This window comes from Uranotaenia lowii, chromosome 3, assembly GCF_029784155.1.
Source record: "Uranotaenia lowii strain MFRU-FL chromosome 3, ASM2978415v1, whole genome shotgun sequence".
NCBI classification, from domain to species: domain Eukaryota; kingdom Metazoa; phylum Arthropoda; class Insecta; order Diptera; family Culicidae; genus Uranotaenia; species Uranotaenia lowii.
The window spans coordinates 63,517,533-63,539,959 of NC_073693.1; the positions used below are offsets into that span (position 1 = coordinate 63,517,533).

General features: G+C 32.9%; 1 protein-coding gene across 11 annotated transcripts in view; it reads right to left on the bottom strand.

Moving 5' to 3' along the window:
• LOC129757898 (putative sodium-coupled neutral amino acid transporter 11) overlaps window positions 1-22,427 on the bottom strand; it is a 170,532-nt gene that overhangs the window by 64,145 nt on the left and 83,960 nt on the right. For all 11 annotated transcript variants that reach the window (XM_055755284.1, XM_055755283.1, XM_055755282.1 and 8 more), the window contains exon 3: window positions 18,579-18,635. In XM_055755284.1, coding sequence (XP_055611259.1) covers window positions 18,579-18,635 — 57 coding nt within the window. The remainder of the gene's footprint in view (window positions 1-18,578; window positions 18,636-22,427) is intronic.

A 22,427-nucleotide genomic window follows, 5' to 3' on the forward strand; every position in this document is an offset into this window, starting at 1 on the left:
AAAAAGGATCGAAAAACAAATAGAAATTACACAAAATGGATACCCAAATAGGAAAATTTGACTAAAATTCATAACGTGAAACAATCAAAAATAAGAATATATATAAAGTTCGAAACAACGTTCTGGTAAATTAAATTAATAGTCCAAACAATTCAAACAACGAAGACATGAAAAAGGAAACAAAATTGATGAAGAAAAGTACTGAAAAACGTCATGAAAACTTGTGACAAAAATGATAACAAAATGAGCACAAAAATGAGACAAAAAAAAACAGAAGAAACACAGTAAATGACAAAACGACAAAAAAGACAAAAAAGACAAAAAAACCAAAAGGAACAAAAAAGACAAAAAAGACAGAAAAGACAAAAAAGACAAAAATGACAAAAAAGACAAAAAAAAAACAAAAAAGACAAAAAAGACAAAAAAGACAAAAAAGACAAAAAAGACAAAAAAGACAAAAAAGACAAAAAAGACAAAAAAGACAAAAAAGACAAAAAAGACAAAAAAGACAAAAAAGACAAAAAAGACAAAAAAGACAAAAAAGACAAAAAAGACAAAAAAGACAAAAAAGACAAAAAAGACAAAAAAGACAAAAAAGACAAAAAAGACAAAAAAGACAAAAAAGACAAAAAAGACAAAAAAGACAAAAAAGACAAAAAAGACAAAAAAGACAAAAAAGACAAAAAAGACAAAAAAGACAAAAAAGACAAAAAAGACAAAAAAGACAAAAAAGACAAAAAAGACAAAAAAGACAAAAAAGACAAAAAAGACAAAAAAGACAAAAAAGACAAAAAAGACAAAAAAGACAAAAAAGACAAAAAAGACAAAAAAGACAAAAAAGACAAAAAAGACAAAAAAGACAAAAAAGACAAAAAAGACAAAAAAGACAAAAAAGACAAAAAAGACAAAAAAGACAAAAAAGACAAAAAAGACAAAAAAGACAAAAAAGACAAAAAAGACAAAAAGACAAAAAAGACAAAAAAAAACAAAAAAGACAAAAAAGACAAAAAAGACAAAAAAGACAAAAAAGACAAAAAAGACAAAAAAGACAAAAAAGACAAAAAAGACAAAAAAGACAAAAAAGACAAAAAAGACAAAAAAGACAAAAAAGACAAAAAAGACAAAAAAGACAAAAAAGACAAAAAAGACAAAAAAGACAAAAAAGACAAAAAAGACAAAAAAGACAAAAAAGACAAAAAAGACAAAAAAGACAAAAAAGACAAAAAAGACAAAAAAGACAAAAAAGACAAAAAAGACAAAAAAGACAAAAAAGACAAAAAAGACAAAAAAGACAAAAAAGACAAAAAAGACAAAAAAGACAAAAAAGACAAAAAAGACAAAAAAGACAAAAAAGACAAAAAAGACAAAAAAGACAAAAAAGACAAAAAAGACAAAAAAGACAAAAAAGACAAAAAAGACAAAAAAGACAAAAAAGACAAAAAAGACAAAAAAGACAAAAAAGACAAAAAAGACAAAAAAGACAAAAAAGACAAAAAAGACAAAAATTACAAAAATTACAAAAATTACAAAAATTACAAAAATTACAAAAATAACAAAAATTACAAAAATTACAAAAATTTCAAAAATTTCAAAAATGACTTTATTACAAAAATTTCTTACAAAAATCAAAGGAGAGACGAAAACAGATTCCGTTTCAAAAATTTTTTTTCATATTGTAGTGAATTTATAATGTTTTTAGACAAATTTTTTCATTGCTGAAAGAATTTATTTTCGACCCATCCTTGGCCAGTACCTGTAGCCGGGCAGGAGTAAACAAATAAGTGGTCCAATCTCGACGGGTTTCCCAAGGGTTTTCTCAACTTTTCCTAAACGAAACTCAGCATGTGGTTCGAGCACAGAAGGACAATTGTTATGCTGAATTGGCTTGTAAATAGCCGGTTTGCAATGCTTTAACTCAGCATTTCTAGTAATTTATGGTAATCTTTATGTGAAGTTGTAGAAAGTGAGATGCGATGACAAATGTTCTGTCGTTTCAGATAGCATAAAATCATAACTCTATTATATTATTTTTATTTCAATTGGAATTGAATTCAACGGCTTGAATTTCAATTTGTAAAGCAATGTTCTAGTAAAAGCCCCCATCATAGAATCCCTCTCAGCTCAATATTCTCATAGATCGCCAAATGGATGGAAAAATAAATAAAACCTCCATTCACCCATTTTACGAGCGTGCACATCTGGTCCGGACGTTTTCATTTAATCATTGTTGGGAGCCAATGCGGCAAACCCATCATCAGATCATCAGCAATCCTTTCGGATGGGGTTTTTCTTCGTTCAGAATTTTTTTTTAAAGCTCCCACCTTTACAAAAATTATATCTGTCTGTTCATTTTTTTTTCATCTCATAATCTGCTTTAAATTGAAGCAACAAGCTACCAAAAATGTATCACTTTAAATTAAATTGGACGGTCATCCATCAGGGAGCTGCTTTTCCCACATTATGGTTCATTAAACAGACACATGCTGCCCCTGAATGTATACAGCGCCATTTTCCGGTGGGTGGTCTTCAGGCATCACATCGCATCGCGGCTCATGAAGCACGGACAACCTATCTAGCTGCTGGAACGAACGAACTGGTGGAAAAGCTTAAGTGGACGGACGGTTTAATGGGAGCTTAAAGTTCTGCCCCTCGGAATGGTGCATCCGGGAGCAATGATTACTAATTATAGGGGCGTCTGACGCGGCGCGGTACGTTCAAAGGAGCGAACGAAGTTTTCCGTCTTGCGTTTGAAATATTAACCCAATAATCCACAAAAATGTAAACAATTGTTGGAAGTTTCTCGTTGAATTGTTAACGAGTTATAGTTATTCTTTGATCTGGAAAACAATCACCTTATATCTAATTGTTGGTTTAAAATTATCTTTACGCCAAATTTAAATATTCGATTTCATTCCATAGTCATCGACAGGGATGTTCCTCAAAGGCTAATACGACAAATCCTCAAGACTCATAGGCGTTAATATTGATAATCAGCAATCAACTGTCATTGCAATAAAAAAACAAGTACCATTCGCTTTCTTGAAAATAAATGGCCAAAATGAAACCTCATCAAACCACATTGAGAAGAATTTTTTATCATGAAGTCTCTCCAGTCATTACCACTTATCGCTTCTATCGCTGTGGAAAGAGTTTGGACTAGAGAACAGAAGACAAAACCAAGAATTGTTGTGATTTTTTTTTAAATAAATTAATTGTAGTTGAATATCTCTAAGTGGCGAGAGCTACTAAGCAGATAGCTTAAGTAATAATAACATCTCAGAAGCGGACCAGACTGCGTTCAAAAATAAGTTTTTATTTCTGAGCAAAAGTGAAATTTTATGGTTTATTTCATCTTGTTCAAAAAACAATTTTACTTGGAGTCTCTTTTTCCAATGAACACAGCAAAAACAAGACCCTAAAATATTTAACATCCTACACATAGCATATTGAGTCATGAATTCCGACGATGTACATTGCCGGCCATAAGTCTGGTATCATCCCCTCAAAACCCCATCAGGCAAATTTGTTGGGCCATATCTAAGCCATCTTATGATATATGTACGTATTGCATAGGTATCTTTTGTTTTTATTCGCAAGATTGTGAGCTAAACCTTCCTCGGATGTTGTTGAAAAAATTTATAAACGTTTGAGAAAATAAAATGTGGAAGGGTGAGACGGATGCGGGGAAAGACGACTGTTTTATGATAACTCTAATCGAAATGCGTTCCCCAGATGATATATTGTTATAATTTAAGCTTTAAAACACTGAAAGTAAAAGGATAATCAGTTAATAAGGACCAACATTATTGGTGAAAAACTGTTTAAAAGGGTTTTTTGTTCATCCCGAACAATTTCCGCTCAATTCTATGCAAACTTAAGGTCTGTTGCGTGGCCCCTTTTCGTAGTATAATCTGCCCTAAATTTGCATGGTACCCTGTGCTAGTACCTTCATATTTTAATTTTGTTATTCAGTTAAAAGTCTCTTCGTGGGATTAAATTTTCTAGCAACATTTTATTAGATGGAAGTATCAATGAAAGACACTTTTTTTAAAATAATTTTATGAGAAATTTATTTTCCTTCAAAGTCTTATGAATTTGTACGAAAGAAAATGTTTATTTATAAATTTACCATGTTCACTATTTTTTTTATCTCATTGTATTTATTCCATAGATACTTAGTTATTTATTTGGAACACAATATTAGCAAGTAATATTTAGAAGTTATTAGTGCGTTTTTTTATTCTTATATAGAAGAACTTCATCTTACTGTTATCTTTTTTTTTCAAACCTCAGATAACTACCTGTAATATTTTTTATTCAAATCAGAGATCACTACCTGCTGTATGATTCACAAATATTCTTTTAAAATATCGATGAGGATTTCATATTTATGATTGTTTGTTTATTCTCGAATCAAGTGTTCAATAAGCGTAAATTTATTCATTTTTAATTCAAGACGTTTTAAAATAATCGCGTTAATGCGAAAAAATATGATTCTTAATAATTCATTTATTGAAGCGCATTGTTTTGTTTAACTTGTTTTGAAGAAACACTATACTAGTATTGAAGTAAGATGTCAAGGACGTTTCCGAAAAAAAGGAAATCAATTTTGGTGACGTCACAACGCATTCTTTACCCAGGTGCAACTCACAACCTTCTGAACCGATTTTCATTCTGAAAAAAGCATTGAATTCCTCTCAAAAAGTTAGAAGAGATCTCCAATTTTCGACAGGAAGAGAAATCATGAACTGAAAATTAGTAGAATTTTCGTGACGTCACAACGCTTAAAAATAGATACCTTTATTTCCGATTCTAGAGCGTGAAGTTACTGTTTTTATTTTTGATCTAATATCATGCTTAAAAGATGGCTTTTTTACAATCATTCTGCATTTTTTTTTGTATAGCTGGTTTTTTGTCAAAGTTATGTTTCAAATAAAGAATAATTGTTAAAATCATTTTATTTTCGTACTAAATTTTTTAAATTTCAACGTCAACATACTCAATTCCAAAAAAAAGGTAACTGAAATTCTTTTGCTGGAAAATGAATCTCAAGAAATAAACTTTCAAATCCAGGGCAAATTATTTTTTAATTATTAAAAATGAAAATCGGTTCTCCAGTTCAGGGGCGCTTGGAATGGGCCATATGCAGGTAACAAACGATTTAAACAAAAATATCCATATATATTTTTAACTCTAGGGACCAATTGAACCCCTACAAGCATTATAGATTTTTTTTTTCTCAAAGAAAGGCAGAAATTAACATTTCATTGAAAATATGGCATTATGCAGTTCGTTCAATACACCAGTCGTTAGTGTATCAAAAATACTAAAATTCATCATAATATTTCGAATTGATGTTTCTTATGTGACAAAAGTTACAGGGATTGGAAAATTTTGAAAGCGCGTACTTTATTTTGTCCAGTACTGTAGTTTATAAATCAAGTCAACCTACACTGGAAATATTTTTCACTTAAAATAAAAGTGACCTCTGGAGTGAATTTTGGTCATATGTACATTCATGTGGATATTAAGTGATCGTCAAGTGAAAATTATCGTGGGTGGTCAAAAGAATTGAAAATGATCAAGCATGTGAATAGAGTACGTGTATGCTCAGGTCGCCCAAATTATTCTGTAAAAGCGATTTTTCTGTGATATTTTTCGTATTCGAGCAGATAACAATGATTTTTTTAAAGGTTGTACTTATTTTATGGACATACAGAATAATACTGTTTGTTCTTTATTAGAATAATGCTCCAATTCCGAGAAGCAATTATCGTCGCGAAAACCCTTTCCGGAACCTAATCAAAATCTGAAACATACAAGAAAAATAATTATAAAAGAAAGAACTATTGATTGATTTATTACAAAAACATTCAATAAAAATTGCAATGCTCGCCAAGTTGATTCATGATTTCTCATGAAAATTGCAACTTTGTCCTATCTCCAGTTCTAGTTGCTTTTTTTATGGATTTCTGCAAGTTCCGAGCGACATAGTCTGGGTTGCCAGGTGCCCAGATTTGTCTGTAAACCAAGACTTTTGACCCTTCGTCCAGATATTGATCAGACATAGATTTTGCCCAGATTTTTGCTGAAAGTGCCCAGATTTAACAGACTTTCAAAATTGAGTGATGAAACCAATATTCATGAATCGGATTTCATCCGAAAGTGCCAGATTAAACTGAAATCTCGCTTGTATTCATTGGTATTTGATCAATCATTCATTAAACATATTTTTTTTAAATAAGATGGTGGTAGGAACAGTGTTTGTTATGTAGTTCGCAACTCGAAAATAACCCGAATACCACAGCACACCCAACCCTCCCCCCGGCCTCCGCTCACAAGCATCGTCAAAATTTTTGTTTAGTACCAAATTTATGAATTTCTTTATGCACAGACACACACAGACTTTTTTCAAAATTACCCAGATTTTTTATCCTCAACACCTGGCATCCCTGGACATAGTCAACAAACTCTGAAAAAATATAATTGCAATAAATCCAATAAATTACTAGGGTAGAGGCTCCTAAGACAACAGCTTAAGAAAGCTTTTTTCATTACTTCAATAGATTTGCCTTCCATGTTGTTCTACTTACATGCTCCATTGAGCTCAATCGAAACCAAAATAAAATATTGATTCCCAGTGCAGTTGACCGACGATAGAATTTCAAATGCCAGTCACTTAAAATTTAAGTGATGAATGAATGGATATTGGATCGATCACTTAAAACATAAGTGAGAGACAAGTGAAATATACATGAGCCACTTGAAAGGAATAAATCCACTTGTCCCTTAGTTTTAAGTGAATTCTTAAGTGTATTTTAAATGGGAATTTGGGTTCAGTGTAAGGCTCAAATCTCTAAAGTTGAATTTCAGTATATAGCAGAATTATATTAAAGAAATTCGGAAGTACCGTAAACTGGGGAAACTTTGATCACCGGGGAAGCTTTGATCATTATGAAACTTTTCCAGTTCCTAATCATCAACTAGGTCTGAAGTTTGAATATCTCAAAACTGATTTCTAAGTTTGAGAACGTATATAAAAATAGGCAAAATTTGGTTCCTATTTGAACATTTTTATTGTTGTTAAAAATGTTATTTCCAAATTTTGAAATATCTGTTTTTTTTCAACACCTCTTCCGATGAAATGAAATCATTTATAAGTGAACGGGTAATTTTATGTTAAGGTGAACTTTTTTTTCTTTATATGGGTATAGCTTCAGTGTTATTGATATTTTGCGATAATTTTTGGATATAAAAATGTAACATTTTGCAACAGTATGTCTGTGCAGGAAAAAATACTAGCAACTCTATCAAATGGTGAAGTTTAAATGAAAATGAGTATAGTGAAAGGTTCTCAGGAATAATGGCATGAAGGTAAAATTTCATTAGTTTTTTTAACTTAAAAAAATGTTAGAAGATGTTTTTAATTTTTGTTCCTAAATTTATGCAAGACCGTTGTCCATCGTTTGATGACAAATATTTTTCGATAGAAAACGTTTAAAAAATTAGTTTGGTCTTAACAAAAAATTACTGCCATTAATGTTTTTTGCTTTCTTTGCTAAACAGAACCAAGACAATAAATTTGAAGATGTTAAGTGAGATACGTAGAAACCTTGATGATCAAAGTTACCCCGAATAAAGAGGCTACAAGAGGCGCAGTGTGCCGAATGGAATTTTCGTTTATCTATCAGTGTCATACCAATCGAGCAAAGAATAAGTCGAATTCATTTGTTTATAAATTATTGAAAAAGATCTCGAGTAACATTTCAAAAGGACGAGTCAACCCGAAACGAGAAAAACGCGAAATGTCCTTCTATTTTTTCCAGCCTAATGCCCCCATGTTTTTGAATCAATTAATTTCAACCAGTTGTGTAATTCATAAGATCTTTTTCAAGTATGGTCTCTCGTCTATCCAAAATTTCAAGAAGGGGAGGGGAGGAGGGGGGGGGGTGTTTATCAAAAGAGAATGAATTGCAATGAAATCTGGAACAAAACATACCGAAGTCGAAATTGAGCAAGATATATTCATAATAGTTGTTAAGGAAAACGATTATCCTGAACCTTGAGGGAACCATACATTTTATCACAATTCTAGACGATTTTATGAAAAATTGGGAAACAACAAGGCATACCTGAACAATATCTAGACTGTATTTAAAAACATGCAAGAGGAAAGTGATAAAAAATTACTTAAAATTAAAATTTTTCATCGAATCACACCAATAGCCTTTAAATCGTATCTAATAATTAAACAAAAATAGATGTGCATTTATAAATTAACCCTTAAATTCATTTTTGGTCACAAAAAACTAAAACTTAAAAAAGAATTTGAGTTTTTATTATTGTATTGAGTAAATACTACGTTACGCATATTGGCTCTAAACTAGTCAAGCTGTAGCTCTATAATTCAGTTGACTACATCGAGTTGAATTCGCTGCTAGATTATAAGGCAGACAACGGTCATCTTGCCCCGATTAATAGTGCTCTGTTCGCCCCATGCCAACAAATTTAAATAAAAAAGTGTTTTAAAATTGATTCAAGAGAAAAATCAAAAATTTAATGATAGTGAAAATTGAGAAACAATGTGTACATCATGTTCCAGTGCGTACGTTATAGATCAAGATGATTTAAAAATCATAAAATCTTATTTTGTGGTGCTCAAAAATTATAATATTTTCGTCCTATAAAGCGTTGCAGTTCAGCGTGTTGGTCGGGTTAATGCATTTTGATGGTTTCAAAGTTTTTCGATGAAAAATCACTAAAGGAATATCGAGAAATGATAAAAAGTGGCTATCAATTCCAATTTGGCATCACCGGAAAGTGATTTTGGAGATTGCGTATGATTTGTTTTAAAGAATAAGTTGTTAGATGTAACAACAGGTTATCAGGCAGAAAGATTGAGGTGTCGATGATTTCGGTTGTGATATTTAAGGGGTGGGGCTCGGAAGAAGAGTTTCAATAAAGTGACTTTTTGTGTAAATCGCGACTTCTAGCTAGCTAAATTTGTATTTCGTGCAGTGCGAAGAGCCTATTTTGTGGAAAAGCATAAGAGGAAGAAGCAGCACCATGAAATCGCCCTGGAAAATGCAGTGATATCGCGTTCGAGGGAGGGTTTGAATGTCTGTTTAAACCTTTACGCAAAATATCAAGAGGCAAATCCAGAGTCAAAAAGTGTGCTGAAGAAAAGCGGATTGGATTACGCATTAAACTGTTTGCTTCATGTTAGAAAGGATGCCCATTGCAGTGAACGCATACGAAAACGTAGGAATTAATGATTGAAATGGTGAGATTGTTCATTATTGGTATGATATACTCTTGATATTGGTTTCGATTATTTACATTTGAACTTTCAATCACGTGCCAGCTGGCCAGGTATATACACGGATGCCGGAATACCTGTAGTAAATGTATTATATTAAACCTGTTTTACATTTTGAACTGCTTGTGCACCTGTTTGAATTGTTCGTCCAAATATAAACCTTCATTTACACGTTATACATTCACTTCATAACAGATCACACGAAGCCATGGTGCCGGGTATGGAGTTGGGAGATATTTAATTATTACATGTATCCATACTTTGGTAAAACTGCGGTGAATCCGTGCACCAATGGTGGATTATCAACATACATAAATACTTAAAAATTATAATATTTTCGTCACTTGAGAACCTAGCTAGTTTTTTTTAATATCTCTGTTAAGATGATAAGGAGATTCCTATTTTTGTGAAAAATTAATACTATAGGAAGTACGGAAAAATCCTCATGCAAAATTATTTAGATAATTCGTACTTTTATAGAAAAGAGGAGTGCTTATTATGCCCTGAGTACTCGTTATGCCCTTAACTCCCCTATTGTGTTAATTTAAGATTGAATTTGTAAAAATCCTTCTATTCAGGGTATGGTGGATTGAGTTTCAGAAGAATAGGAAGTTTTATGACCTACTGATCAGAACAAGATAAGTACCGTAAACTGGGGGTACTTTGATCACCGGGGTAACTTTGATCAACATGAAATTTTTGCAGATAATCATCATGAACTAAGCAAAAAGTTAAAATATCTTAAAACTGTTTACTACGTTTGAAAGCCTATAAATTATGTTACGAATAAGCTAAATTTGGTTTTTATAAGAAGATTTTTGATATTCCTAATAATGTAATTTTAAAAACTTAAAATATCTGGTTTTTCGAAGGCTCACAAACAAACATCTCTCCTGATCAAATTCAAGCATTTAGGAGCAAATGGGTTGTTTAATGTGAAAGTTCAACTTTTTTCTTTGTTTAGGCTTAGTTTAAGTGTTATTTTTAAGGTCATTTGGTGATAATGTTTTTATATTGAAAAAAAAAACGGTGTATTTCCATGAGAAACCCCGTATAGTAAAAATGGCTAAGACCCTATGAAATGGTTCAATTTGAAGAAAAAAAATACATGGGAACAGTGCGAGGATCTAGGGAATTGCATGAAGGTAAAATTTTATTTGTTTTTTAGGCCAAAAAAAATTGAGAAATGTTTATAATTTTTACCCCTAGATGTATGCAGCAACATGGTCCATCTTTTGACTATAAATGTTTTTGAAAAAAAAAACGTTGAAAAACTGGGTAAAGTCCTAACAAAATTTACTGTTATTAATGTTTATGCTTTGTGTGCTTATTGGCACCATGACAAAATTTTTGAAGATGTTGCGGTACTTAAAAACCACAGTGATCAAAGTCACCCCGAAACTCGAAATCTGGTTTTGTAACAAACATTCAATTATTACCACCAATGTCTTTTGAATTTACTACAATCAATGATCATGTTTGATACTCCTCACCTCAGTAAGGGTTTTAAAAATTTTAGATATTACGAAAAAGCAACCCCTACCAAAATATTCAAAAATGAATGAAAAAAGTGATCAAAGTTCCCCCAGTTTACGGTACATGTTGCTTTTAATTTCTAGTCTAAACAACACTTTTTTGGCATGTTTCTCTGTTTTCAAAAGAAACTTTTTTGGACGTGTTTTCTTTTGGTTTAAAGCGCGCGATAAAAGTGTTTTGTACGTGTATGATGATATCAATATTAGTTATTTCAAATGCGGTTATTTTTTTTTTCTCTCCCGGTAATGGATAATTTTTCCGTCAGTCGGGTCGGTTCGTTGTGTGTGTGTTAGTGTGTTTTAGCGGGGAGAAAATTGACGTGATCGGTTAATTCGGATGTCGGTGTTTATAAATAGTGTCTTAATGCTGCAAGAGAGCAACAATGGAGATTTTCTCCTCCGTTCGGTTGCTTGGGAAGAGAGTAGGTACATCAGATAAGCGAGGCGCGATCGGAGGCGTTTTTTTTCTTTCTTTTTTTTCTCTAAGAATTTTAAGCTTCGGAGGCTTATTCATCCCGAGCTTTATTTTTTTTTCTCTTTCTCTCCCCGTTTGCATAATGCGTTACGTTTTTTCTCATTAGGATATTCTTGCTTTTCTCGTTTTAAACGCGCGATAATCTTCAAAGTTGGACCGGTGCTTAATGCATTGTATGTGTATGACAATGCTACATTAGGACGTATTTGTTCTAAATAAAAACGCGATGTACTCGATAGTGTGCGACGCGACGATCATTAAATATTTAACTTTGCTTTGATCACATCCCTTCCCAAAGGGAATCCAGATCCTATTTACCTTCCCCACTAACAAACCACCCTTCCTGTGACGACCGTGGAGATTTAGAGGTGTATTCGGTCTCTAGTAGCAACGGAAGTCGAACTAATAATCCTTCCCTTTCCCCGATGAACCGTAAGGACGTGGCCGGCGCCGTTATTGACCATATAAGATAAAGAACCTTCAAAACGTGTACACAGAAAATGGTAAGCTAATCCCAAGCCCCATTTATTTGGATCTATGTACAATTTTGATGGTTCTTGTCAATCACGGAGTAGCAACTACTGAAATGTACGGTTTATCTAAGCTCAAGCTCAAGCAATAGGAAGTTTTATGACCTACTAATTATGCCAACACTGCCAACACAATGAATGATAGTTGTCCGATTTTTGTTACAATTAATATTAATTCATACTGGAGGGATCTCTTAAACATTTGTTATTTTAAACTATCAAAATCTATATATATAAAACAGGGAGAGAGACAGCCCATACAGAAATGTACGAACACGCAAAACTCTTCACTGGATCATCCGATTTGCATGAGATTTTTTTTGTTGTGTTCGTCTTCACGTGAAGAATAACACAAGGGATATATAATTTCGAAAATGTTATTGTGGAATTTGAAAATTAATTTTTAGTTTTTATTCGTATCGAATAAAAGTCTGGCACCCAATTTCCATTTTTTTCATTCGAATCACCCAGAGTAGGAAGGCGCCAAAAGCAATCAAGGCTTACTGATGTTCATCCATCTCTCTATAGGAAGTTTTGGCGCCCATTTTCGTGGCAAGTGTACTTTTCACGTGGCACCAGTAAAATGGATACTTGGATTTAATGGTTCACCTTCCGTATGGGGTGGAAAAAAAAGAAGGCAATAAGCCGGCATGGAGTAGGTATATCTATTTTCGAAAACTGTCATTCTTGCTTCAGCATCAAGGCACCTTTAACAATTTTTAAGCTGATTTATCCAAAGCTAGCCGGATTGCCCGGTTTTACCCGGACTTGACCGGGTAATTGATAAAACAAAATTTAAAGGGCCCGGTTAAGTCGTCCAGCCCGGTTGTCCGGATTTTGATAAAAAAAAACCCGAATTTTCCGGATTTAGTCATTTCATTTGCCAAATAAAAAAATCTCTTATTAAGTTATTATTTTTTAAATTTTGCGTACTAAAATGGAATTTTTTGAACAATTTTTAACATAATAATCATGCACGTTTTCTAGTGATGTATGTGATGTATTTTTCCATCCTATGTAGCGTGGCACAGCCCGTTTGCAGCGAACTATCGCACATCACAACTTGATCCAAATTTCCTATTTACTAGCTCTAAACTGCCTTTGAATGGACTATTTCAAGGGAGTGAAGGTACAAGTTGAGTAACCGGTACGATTCATTTGGGAAAAGGATAGTTTGTCTCCATCGAAAGTACAATTTATTACCAGTAAATAAAAAGCTTAGCCATTGTGATGTGGAATGTTCCATAGGAGGTGTATAGACGAACCCGCCTTATCTAGACGACATGTTAAGAAGGTAACTGCCCAGTGCACTCTACCTTCCATATCGTTTCGATATGGTGTCCGGATGGCCCTCCCTCATCCCCGTATAATTAAGAATAAAAAAAAACCTTCTTAAAACAAAAACAAAAATCATTTTAGAAATACAAGGAAAGTTAAGTTTTCAAGCTGGAAATTTGGTAAAGAAATATTTTATTAGTGTTAATGCGATTAAATAGCTGTTTTAAAACCGACATGCGATTCCAATGGCTGAAAACAAAAGATTGGTAAATAAGATGTAGAGATACTGCAAAACATATCGTCAAGTATTATGGACTTGGATGAACGGAGAAGACTTTCGAATGAAACCAACTTCAGAAAATCGTAGCTGAAAGAATATTTGTCTAATTGGAAAAACAAATCAAATAATATTATTTCATAATCATTTCGTTACCGACTTTAGGTTAAACCACGTTGCGCATTTCAAAGTTATATGTGAAGCAACTTGATATCTTTTGAGCAGAAAAAAAATCATATTTAAAACTTATTCAGATTTTCGAGTTTCAGAAAGATTAATATTAAAATTGATTTAATACATATCTATATCATATTGAAAGGAGTAAGTTAAGCGGGCCATAGACTACACAAATGGCCTGTACAAATTCGATGATTCCACGACGGTTGTTTGATCTATGCTCGCCCACACACTATACAAACATTTTTCATGCGAACACAAACGATTGCTGGCAAAACAGCAACAGCAAAAAAAAACCATCTCCACCCCGGCTGGGAGGATGGTTTGTACGAAATATTTCGATCCCGACCGATTTTACTCCAACCGTTTGGGCGCTCATTCAAGCAGTGCCATACACTATGCAAATCGTGTTTACAGCGACAAAATTTCATCGAATTTCATCGCATTTGTACAAATGTTGTGTAGTCTGTGGCCCGCTTTAGAAGTAAGACACAATTTACAACAAACGTCGAGATGTCAAAGCTTTTTCACAACTGCCTGAAAGACCTATTTACAAGTAATAAGGCTGAAAATTTAAATGATTTTGAATTAGATTAATTATATGATACCAATAAATAAGTTTTTGAAAAGTGATAACATAAAACAAGACCCGTCTTCCAATCAATGTACTTAGCTTCAACACGAGAGACTCATCGTGCAATTAATCCCAGCATCAATCAGCGCCAAACTTATCCATCCAAACAACCATTCACAAACACCACTAGCTTCCGCAATCGTAACGCTTGGTAACGCTCGCAGCTCAGAAAAAAACGCGCTTTAACTTGCCCTCGTTCCCTCTCATTGCGTTTCTCTGCGCAAAATTTGCAAGCAGAGACGTTTCACGCACACTACGCAAACACGACGTCTCGCGTTGCTATTTTCGCCTATGGCAGCCATTTATGTTTTCATTTGAACTTAAATTTCACAACACGCGCAAAGCTGCATGAATAATTCATCTTTTATTCACATTATGATTAATGGTAACGCGATTTCGGAACAATTTATTTTTTCAAGAGAGCAACCGTCGCAAATGGAAATTTCTAATTTCATTTCACCATAACACTCGACACATTTCGTAATTGCCAAATATTTTCTTCCAAAATCCATTTGTTTGATTCACGAACACGAAACAATCATTTTTCGAATTACTTGGGTTAAGTACCTACACTTGAAAACGAGCGAAAAATCGCGACGGGAAGTGAAATAAACACGACTGAGAGAAACTGATGCCTTTTTGGAACACAGAACCGCACTCAGAGCTAGCGGCAAAAGTAAACCGCTCCGCTCGGCTGTTCGAAGGCGAATAATAATCATGCACGTTTTCTAGATGCTTAAAATACGATTCAAAATTTCTGATGTGTTTCGAAGAAAAAAAATTATTGAATTGCTTTTCGTTTTAATTTTTTTTAGTAGTTTCTGAATTTAGCCCAAATTTGCTTGGTATTGCCTGAATTTTGGATTGACAATTTTGAAATCAAATGCCCGGATATTGCTAGGATATTAGATGAAATAAATTTCCTTGACCAGGATACGCTCAGGAAAAATTCTGATCTCTTTTATTTACTCCTTTATTTTGTTTTGTTTATTTTCCGGTTAAATGAAAGACTGTCATATTATTTAAGAAAAATAATACTCTACGTATGACTGTGGAAGTTTTGACATATCCAAAACCACTGAACAGATGAGGGGAGTAGGCGTTGACTGGATGGCAGCGCACGCGTTTTTTTTTCGTCCGTGGAAATTTTATAATTTGTTAATTTTTAAAGTGAAAATTATCGAAGAATCTTGACAAAACACTTTTATCAGAGTGCCTGAATATGTGTTGAATTAGGAATAGTTCTTTCTCATACCCTGAGTCGTGTAACTGAATTGAAAAAACTAAAAGGTCACAACTGAAGTGTAGCTGGCTGGCGTTCTTTTTCAGTGTAAAAGTTTAAAAAAGCAGTTGCTAAATAGACAAGAGTGCACGTTTTAAAATGAAATTGAACATAATTTAGTGCTGATTCATGTTGCCATAAGAGAGTAAAATTTTGTCGTTCCTGCTGCATGTAATGTGATTTCCCCATGAATGTTTTTCGGTTGCAAACTTTGCTGATTTCTGGCTTGCTATGACATTTCTTGAGTTCCTGGAAAATGAAGAATTGGCTATATTTCATGTGCTCGAGATGCATATGAAGTGTTTCACAGTTTTTTAACACTCTTGTGGAAGCAACGCTGACCTGCTGCGCAAAGATAAGTATCCTAATTTTTTTTAACTCGTGCAGTGAAGTCTTTTAAAAGGTTATTTTCTAAATTAATCAAGACTTACAATTTTAAAAAGATTATTCTTGAAAAACAAATTTTGTTATATCGAAACTTACATTTCCTCTTTAAATGAATAAATAATCTTATATGCATAAGCGAAGCAATACATTATAGATTATAATTTTCATGTGTTAAAAAGCTAAAATATAGCTGTTGGAAAACTTTAAACGTGATCTCATTATTCAATTTCAATCATTAGAGTAATTAAAAAAACCTTTCGAGTTTTAAACAGACCTCGAAAGGTTTTCTGTTCTACTAATATTTTTCGATTCTCTTTATAATTTCAAGAGCGAGTAAAGGCGCTTTATCCTTGGTCGATGACCAGAAATGATTGTGCACTGAAATCCAAAACAGTTCATCTTAGAAACTTAAATCTTAGAATATTCTAATCATTTTCTATATTTCATCCAATTTGTCAAAATGCTTCTGTTCAGGTTTTGTGATTTCTGTGCACAAAATAAATCATTTCCAGCCGCTGAAGAATGGTCCCTGTGATTGTTGAATTTAATTGACATTAAGTACGGTTTCTTCATCAAGGAGCATTTTCTTAGCATGCTTCCAACGATACTGCCCCTTTGAAACGTATGGTACTGGTGGTCCACGTTTCTTCCTGTTCCTGTGTTCCAGATGTCTCTGCGTTCTCTGCTCCATGGTAGGCCCAACCAGTTTATGTTTTCGATTATTTTAATGTTTTTATGTTAAAATAATTGAAAACATGAAGAAAGACAAGAAGAATAATAAAACACTTTTACTATTCTTTGGGACTCAGACATAAGTTCTGGCTATGGAAGTACGATTAGTGATTAGTGATTAGTGATCCAAAACCACTGAACAGATGACAATGAAATATTCCATTACAGAATCTTCTGTTCATATTTATGGTATAACACCAAGAGAACGTCTTATTTTTAATTATTCGAATAAGACGACCATAAATTGATTTACTTGGTTTTTGTAAACATCAAGAATGTGATGAGTTAGTTCGAGAATAGAATGATATGAACTTTGTAATTCTATGTGAATTTTATCAGAAAACCAAGGAAATGTTAGATACTAACCACTTCTTCCTTTCATACTAAGGTGCTAAAAACTGAACAAAATTAAGGATATAAATAGGGTTGACTTTGTAAAAATAAAGTTCATAATTTGATCCAACACTCAGTATCAGAAATCAGGAACAGATAATTGGTTCAATAACATCTTCAAATACAAGAAGCTTGGAAAATAAAAATTTTAGTCTCGACGAAAATATGATTCAAGATCCAAAACAGAGATAATGAAAACTAAATTAGATTTGCAAAGACTTTTTTGAATTTCATTTCTGATTTTAAATTCAAGATCTCAAAGTAAAAAAAGATTTCATAACCGTTTGATTTGAATTTCTGTGAATAAAAATTCCATGTACATACACATATATTGAATTTTCTCATTTTTTTGTTCAATGCTCAATTCCATTTCTCGATAAATATGATAAAGTTAAAGTCGATATAAAAAAAGATGATTTTAAAAATTAAGAGGAGATTATCTAATACAGAGAACATATCAAATGCATGATAGATAACGAAAAACAGAATGGTATATGAAAATTTGTTGATATTGATATATTTGCAGCATAAAAAAAATCGCGAAATTTCATACCATAAAAAAAGTTGTGCCATTTCTACAAATTTGGTACCTATACGATAAAGAGTTTTGGCGAAAAATGAAAGACAGTTGATCAAAACTGCTTAAAATGACGACACATTTCAACAAAACACTTTTTGGCACTTATCTTGGGGTTAATAGAAATTGAAACTATCGGTATCAAGGATCCTCTGTAAATGTTAAAAAAATGTAAAACGGAAGAAAACAGATTTTTAACTTTATCCCAGAAGATATTTGCTTTCCAGTTTTGTTGGAAGTCAATCTTCTTCGAAAATTTTTGCCCCTGGAGGTAGGCACTACCAAAATATGACAGAAGTATTACGAAAATAGCCAAAAAACTGTGTCGATTCACTCCGTTTGAAGGTAACAATCCAGTTTCATGAGCGCAAATAATTATTAACCTATTTTCTGCTTATTTACATGTTCATTATGTTGCGAAATTCAAAGGCTTAACGAAGTTTGCCGGGTCAGCTAGTTTGTTTAAAAACCAAATTTGATTGCATCACAATTCAATGAGTTCTTTCGTTTTTTTTTGTTGATAATGTATAAGACCTCCTTCTCCTAGAACAATTTGAGAAGTGTTTCAATAAACATTGTCGTCATTGTTTTCGACTCAAATTGGATAACAATCTTTAAAAAAATTATTTCTGATTTTTCGTATTACTTTCATTTCATCAGATTTTTTTTTACTGTATTATCGAATCCTACAAAACAATTCGCTTTGAACCTTTCAAGCTTTGTCTGTTAGGATCATCGCAAGTTGACTTCGATTTTCCACGAGTGAAAGCTGTACAACATCGAATCGATAATGGGACCATGCTTAACGGGAAACCAATAAAGGGATCTGATTGAAATCAAACAAAATTAACCTTTTTTTCATCAAGCTGACACCGAATGATTTTGAATCCGATAAAGATGTACATTGGCTGAGCGCTGAAGTCAAATGAAAAAATAACAAGGAAAAAAAATGTTTTGCGGTTTATTTTTCTTCATTATTTACCTTTACCAACGAGTTGATATCATCGAATGCTGCTGCTTCGGCCGAATCATCACTTCCCTGCGGAAGAAAAAACGGGAAAAATAGAAAAGAAAAACCGGTATGAGAAATCGTGAACGGTGAGAATTATTCTACACAGTAATCGGATTTATAATCTAGCTCCACGCCACGCGGACCACCGTTAGAAAGCTCCGAAAGTAATTCGGAGTTGAGAAAAAAAACTGCCTTTATATGCTCAGCTTATTCAGATTTTTCTAGAGTGAAAGGTTTGAAGAATTTTGGTTATTGGAGAGAATATGGATATAATCTAGCATACATTTGAAGATATGAAAAGAACAATTTGAGTTTGAAAAATTTCTATTTCAAAAAACAAAAAAAAAGCAAGTTTGAGAAATTCAAGCACTTTCAGAAAAAAGCTGGCTCCTTAACATTATTTATACAAATTTGAGACATTTCTTGTCATTTTTGTCATTTTTGTCATTTTTGTCATTTTTGTCATTTTGTCATTTTTGTCATTTTTGTCATTTTTATCATTTTTATCATTTTTGTCATTTTTGTCATTTTTGTCATTTTTGTCATTTTTGTCATTTTTGTCATTTTTGTCATTTTTGTCATTTTTGTCATTTTTGTCATTTTTGTCATTTTTGTCATTTTTGTCATTTTTGTCATTTTGTCATTTTATTATGCCCGTTATTTAGAACGTCTGAGTCTAATGATATTTTTTTGAATCAATAATTTTTATTTTTTAAAATTTTGTTCTATGAAAATTCATGGAATGTTTTTTTTCGTGCATACATCGAAAGTTGTGCATATGAATATCCTTCTCGAGATAGCATCGACCAGAAAACTACACTTAAATGAAATCGATTTGTTCAATTAGAAATAATTGAACAATTTCCATAGAACTCCCGGATCATTTCCTAGCAATTGGATACAATATTTGCTACTTGGCAACTTTGTATCATTCAGTCGATTGGATGCATTGGGACAAAACCGATGGCGCCCTCAAGTATAGATAAGAGCTTCCGTCGTTATTGAAACCATTAAGCCAGCTGATCCATCCCAGTTTCAGTTGCACGTAAACGAGCTTCTCTGCAATTGAAATAACACAACATCCGGTTCTCGTGAATCCTTTAGGAGCATTTGAATACATTCATTGTTCATCCGATATGCGTTACAAATTTGCTGGCAGCTGCTGCTGGTGCATTGATGGTCCACTCAAATGGGTTATAGCTTAAAAGCAACCAATTGTGCCTGAGAGCTGTTAAATGGCTTAAAATCATCATATCAAAATCGAGCTGCTGAACAAGAAACAACAGGAAATAAGGTTCAAATCAGAAATTATTAAGAGCAGATAACTGAAAAGAACTCGTACTTCATATATGTCATCACATTCTTCTACTATCTGACCTCATAATAAAAACAATGTAACAATGAAGTTTATTTAGGTACATATGTATATCCACGTCAAGACGTCAGCTGATAATTCATGAGCAATCGACGTTTTTGGAAAGTTTTAATATTAAAAATCCAAACTTTATCAATAGTGTACACTGTCAGACGTTTCGGGCTAGAATGGCATTCGCTATTCTTTTTCATTTTATTAATGACAGGGGCGTTTTTTTTTTTCAAAAATTGGTCGAAACAAGTAGAAAATGATAGTCAATTAATTACCTGTCTCTTTCCAATTGATTTTGATCTATTTCTACCAGATCGAATCGAATTCCCCGGCTGAGCTCTATCAGATTTTAATTGTTTCAAAGAGCTACAAAATTTCAATACTTCGATTGCAGTTTTTAAACATTCCAACTCCAACTGCGCTGAATCCGAAAATGAAAAAAGTTTTTTAGTAGATCAGTTATGCTCCAAATATGTAATTTTGAAAAAATAAAAAAGAACTCGGTGTTTGGCACCGCCTTATTTCTATTTTTAAACTGCGACCCAGAGATGGGTCTTGACTCAAACATTCAGCCAGCGAAACTTTTTTATTGTAGAGAAATGAATCCAACTGTGTAAGTTGAAATTTCAGGGACTAGACAAGATGAAAATTGATGTTGAAAAAACATGCGAAAATAATTCTCGTTTGCATTTTGCATTTGAGTTTGAGTCAAGACCCTCTCTGGGTCGCAGTTTAAAAATAAAAAATTACTTGTATTCAATTCAAATATCTATTCGAAATCTTTTTTTTGCATATTGAAGTTGAATAAATTTTCTATCGATCATTAGAAAGACTAAAAATTCTCAAAACTTGGGATTTATGAGACATGGATTTTAAGGGTTTAAAAATCAAGATTGAGACAAAAACTTCAAAACACAGTTTTTGTGGCATACTTGGCATTGAACGTTGAAACATATATTTTATCTAAATAAAACTTTTTACGACTTTTGTCCATCTATGGGATCACCCCACTGTGCGCCCTCTTGCAGACTTTCAACGCCCCACATAGGAGTACTCTATGGAAAAAGTTGGCCAAAACCCGTTTTTCACTTTAAAATGATTAAAAATCTTGTTTTCGATGTTTTCAAGTATACACAACTCATTTTTAACCAAAATTTCAAATTTCATAATTTTGGCCTTTTCGGGTCATTCGCTGAACCCTTATAAAAAGTTTGTTTTTAATCAAATTCGATGCAAACCAGCCGATGAACTATCAGACATGATGAAAAGTACAATTTTTTAAACAAACAAATCAAACCCAATAAAAAAAGTTTTTATAACACAATGTAAACGAATGACATGCTAGCTATCTGAAACAAAATTAGGGGCAAAATACGCTTAAATTTTTTAATTTCAAAATTGAAAATAGCTCGAGTTGGCAAGTATGTGCACGATTTTTCTTTTGAACATGTTGAAGGAAGTTAGAAGCATTCGTGTGATATGTGAAATTTTTCCCGGCGGAGCCCGGATGATAAACTTAAACACTTATATGTGAAAAACTAATACAAGTTTTTTCGAAAGTATTGCACTATTTTGTTTAGCTTCTCTTCTACATGTGCTTTTTAAGAAATAATTGCAATTTCAGCCACAATTCATTGGTCATATTAAAACTGAAAATTTGTATACGAAATTTTGTTCATAGTCTCATTATTCTGCTTGTTACGCAGCTTGAGATTGTACGTGATTATGCCAAATTTTGGAAAACAAAATTTATAATTTTGATACATCAATGTTACGAGTTATGCCATTGCGAACACACTATGCCGATGGTTTGAAATCGACAATACTATTATGCTAAAACTATCTAAAAACCAAAAAACCTAAGAAAAATTAGATTTTTAAAAATTTTAACTTCGGGGTTTTGGCCAGGATTTGGGGTAAAATACTCCTGTGTGGCCCCCGAGGAGCGAGGACCACTTTGAACCCCACTGCTCTAAGGTGCCTGGTCAGGAAAAGAGGGCTAACCAAGGATCAACTTTGGATCGACCGTGAATAGGATCATCTTGGGTACCGTTGTTTTTGACGCGTATAGGGTTACGGCCCTTTTTTGGACCGGGTACATATTTTGGACCACCTTGCAGCTTTTTTCCTATATTTTTCTTACAAATCATGTTATACATGAAAATTTTGAACAAATATAGCTAAAGCTACTTCTGATGTTTCGGGATGAATAAGCCATAAGGATGCTTAAAATCCCTCGAGAAAAAAAAGCTACTTCTGATGATTTAAATCATATCCAATATTCCATTTTAATAAGCTGATAAATAACGGAGATGAAATTGTAAATAAACTTTGGAAGTTTTTACAGTTGGAACGAATCAGGCCCATTTCAGGAGGACGTGCCATTATTGGAGTCAAGCTTCAAGAGGTTTTCCGCATAGCTGTGATAAATTTAAAAACTACTAACATGTTCA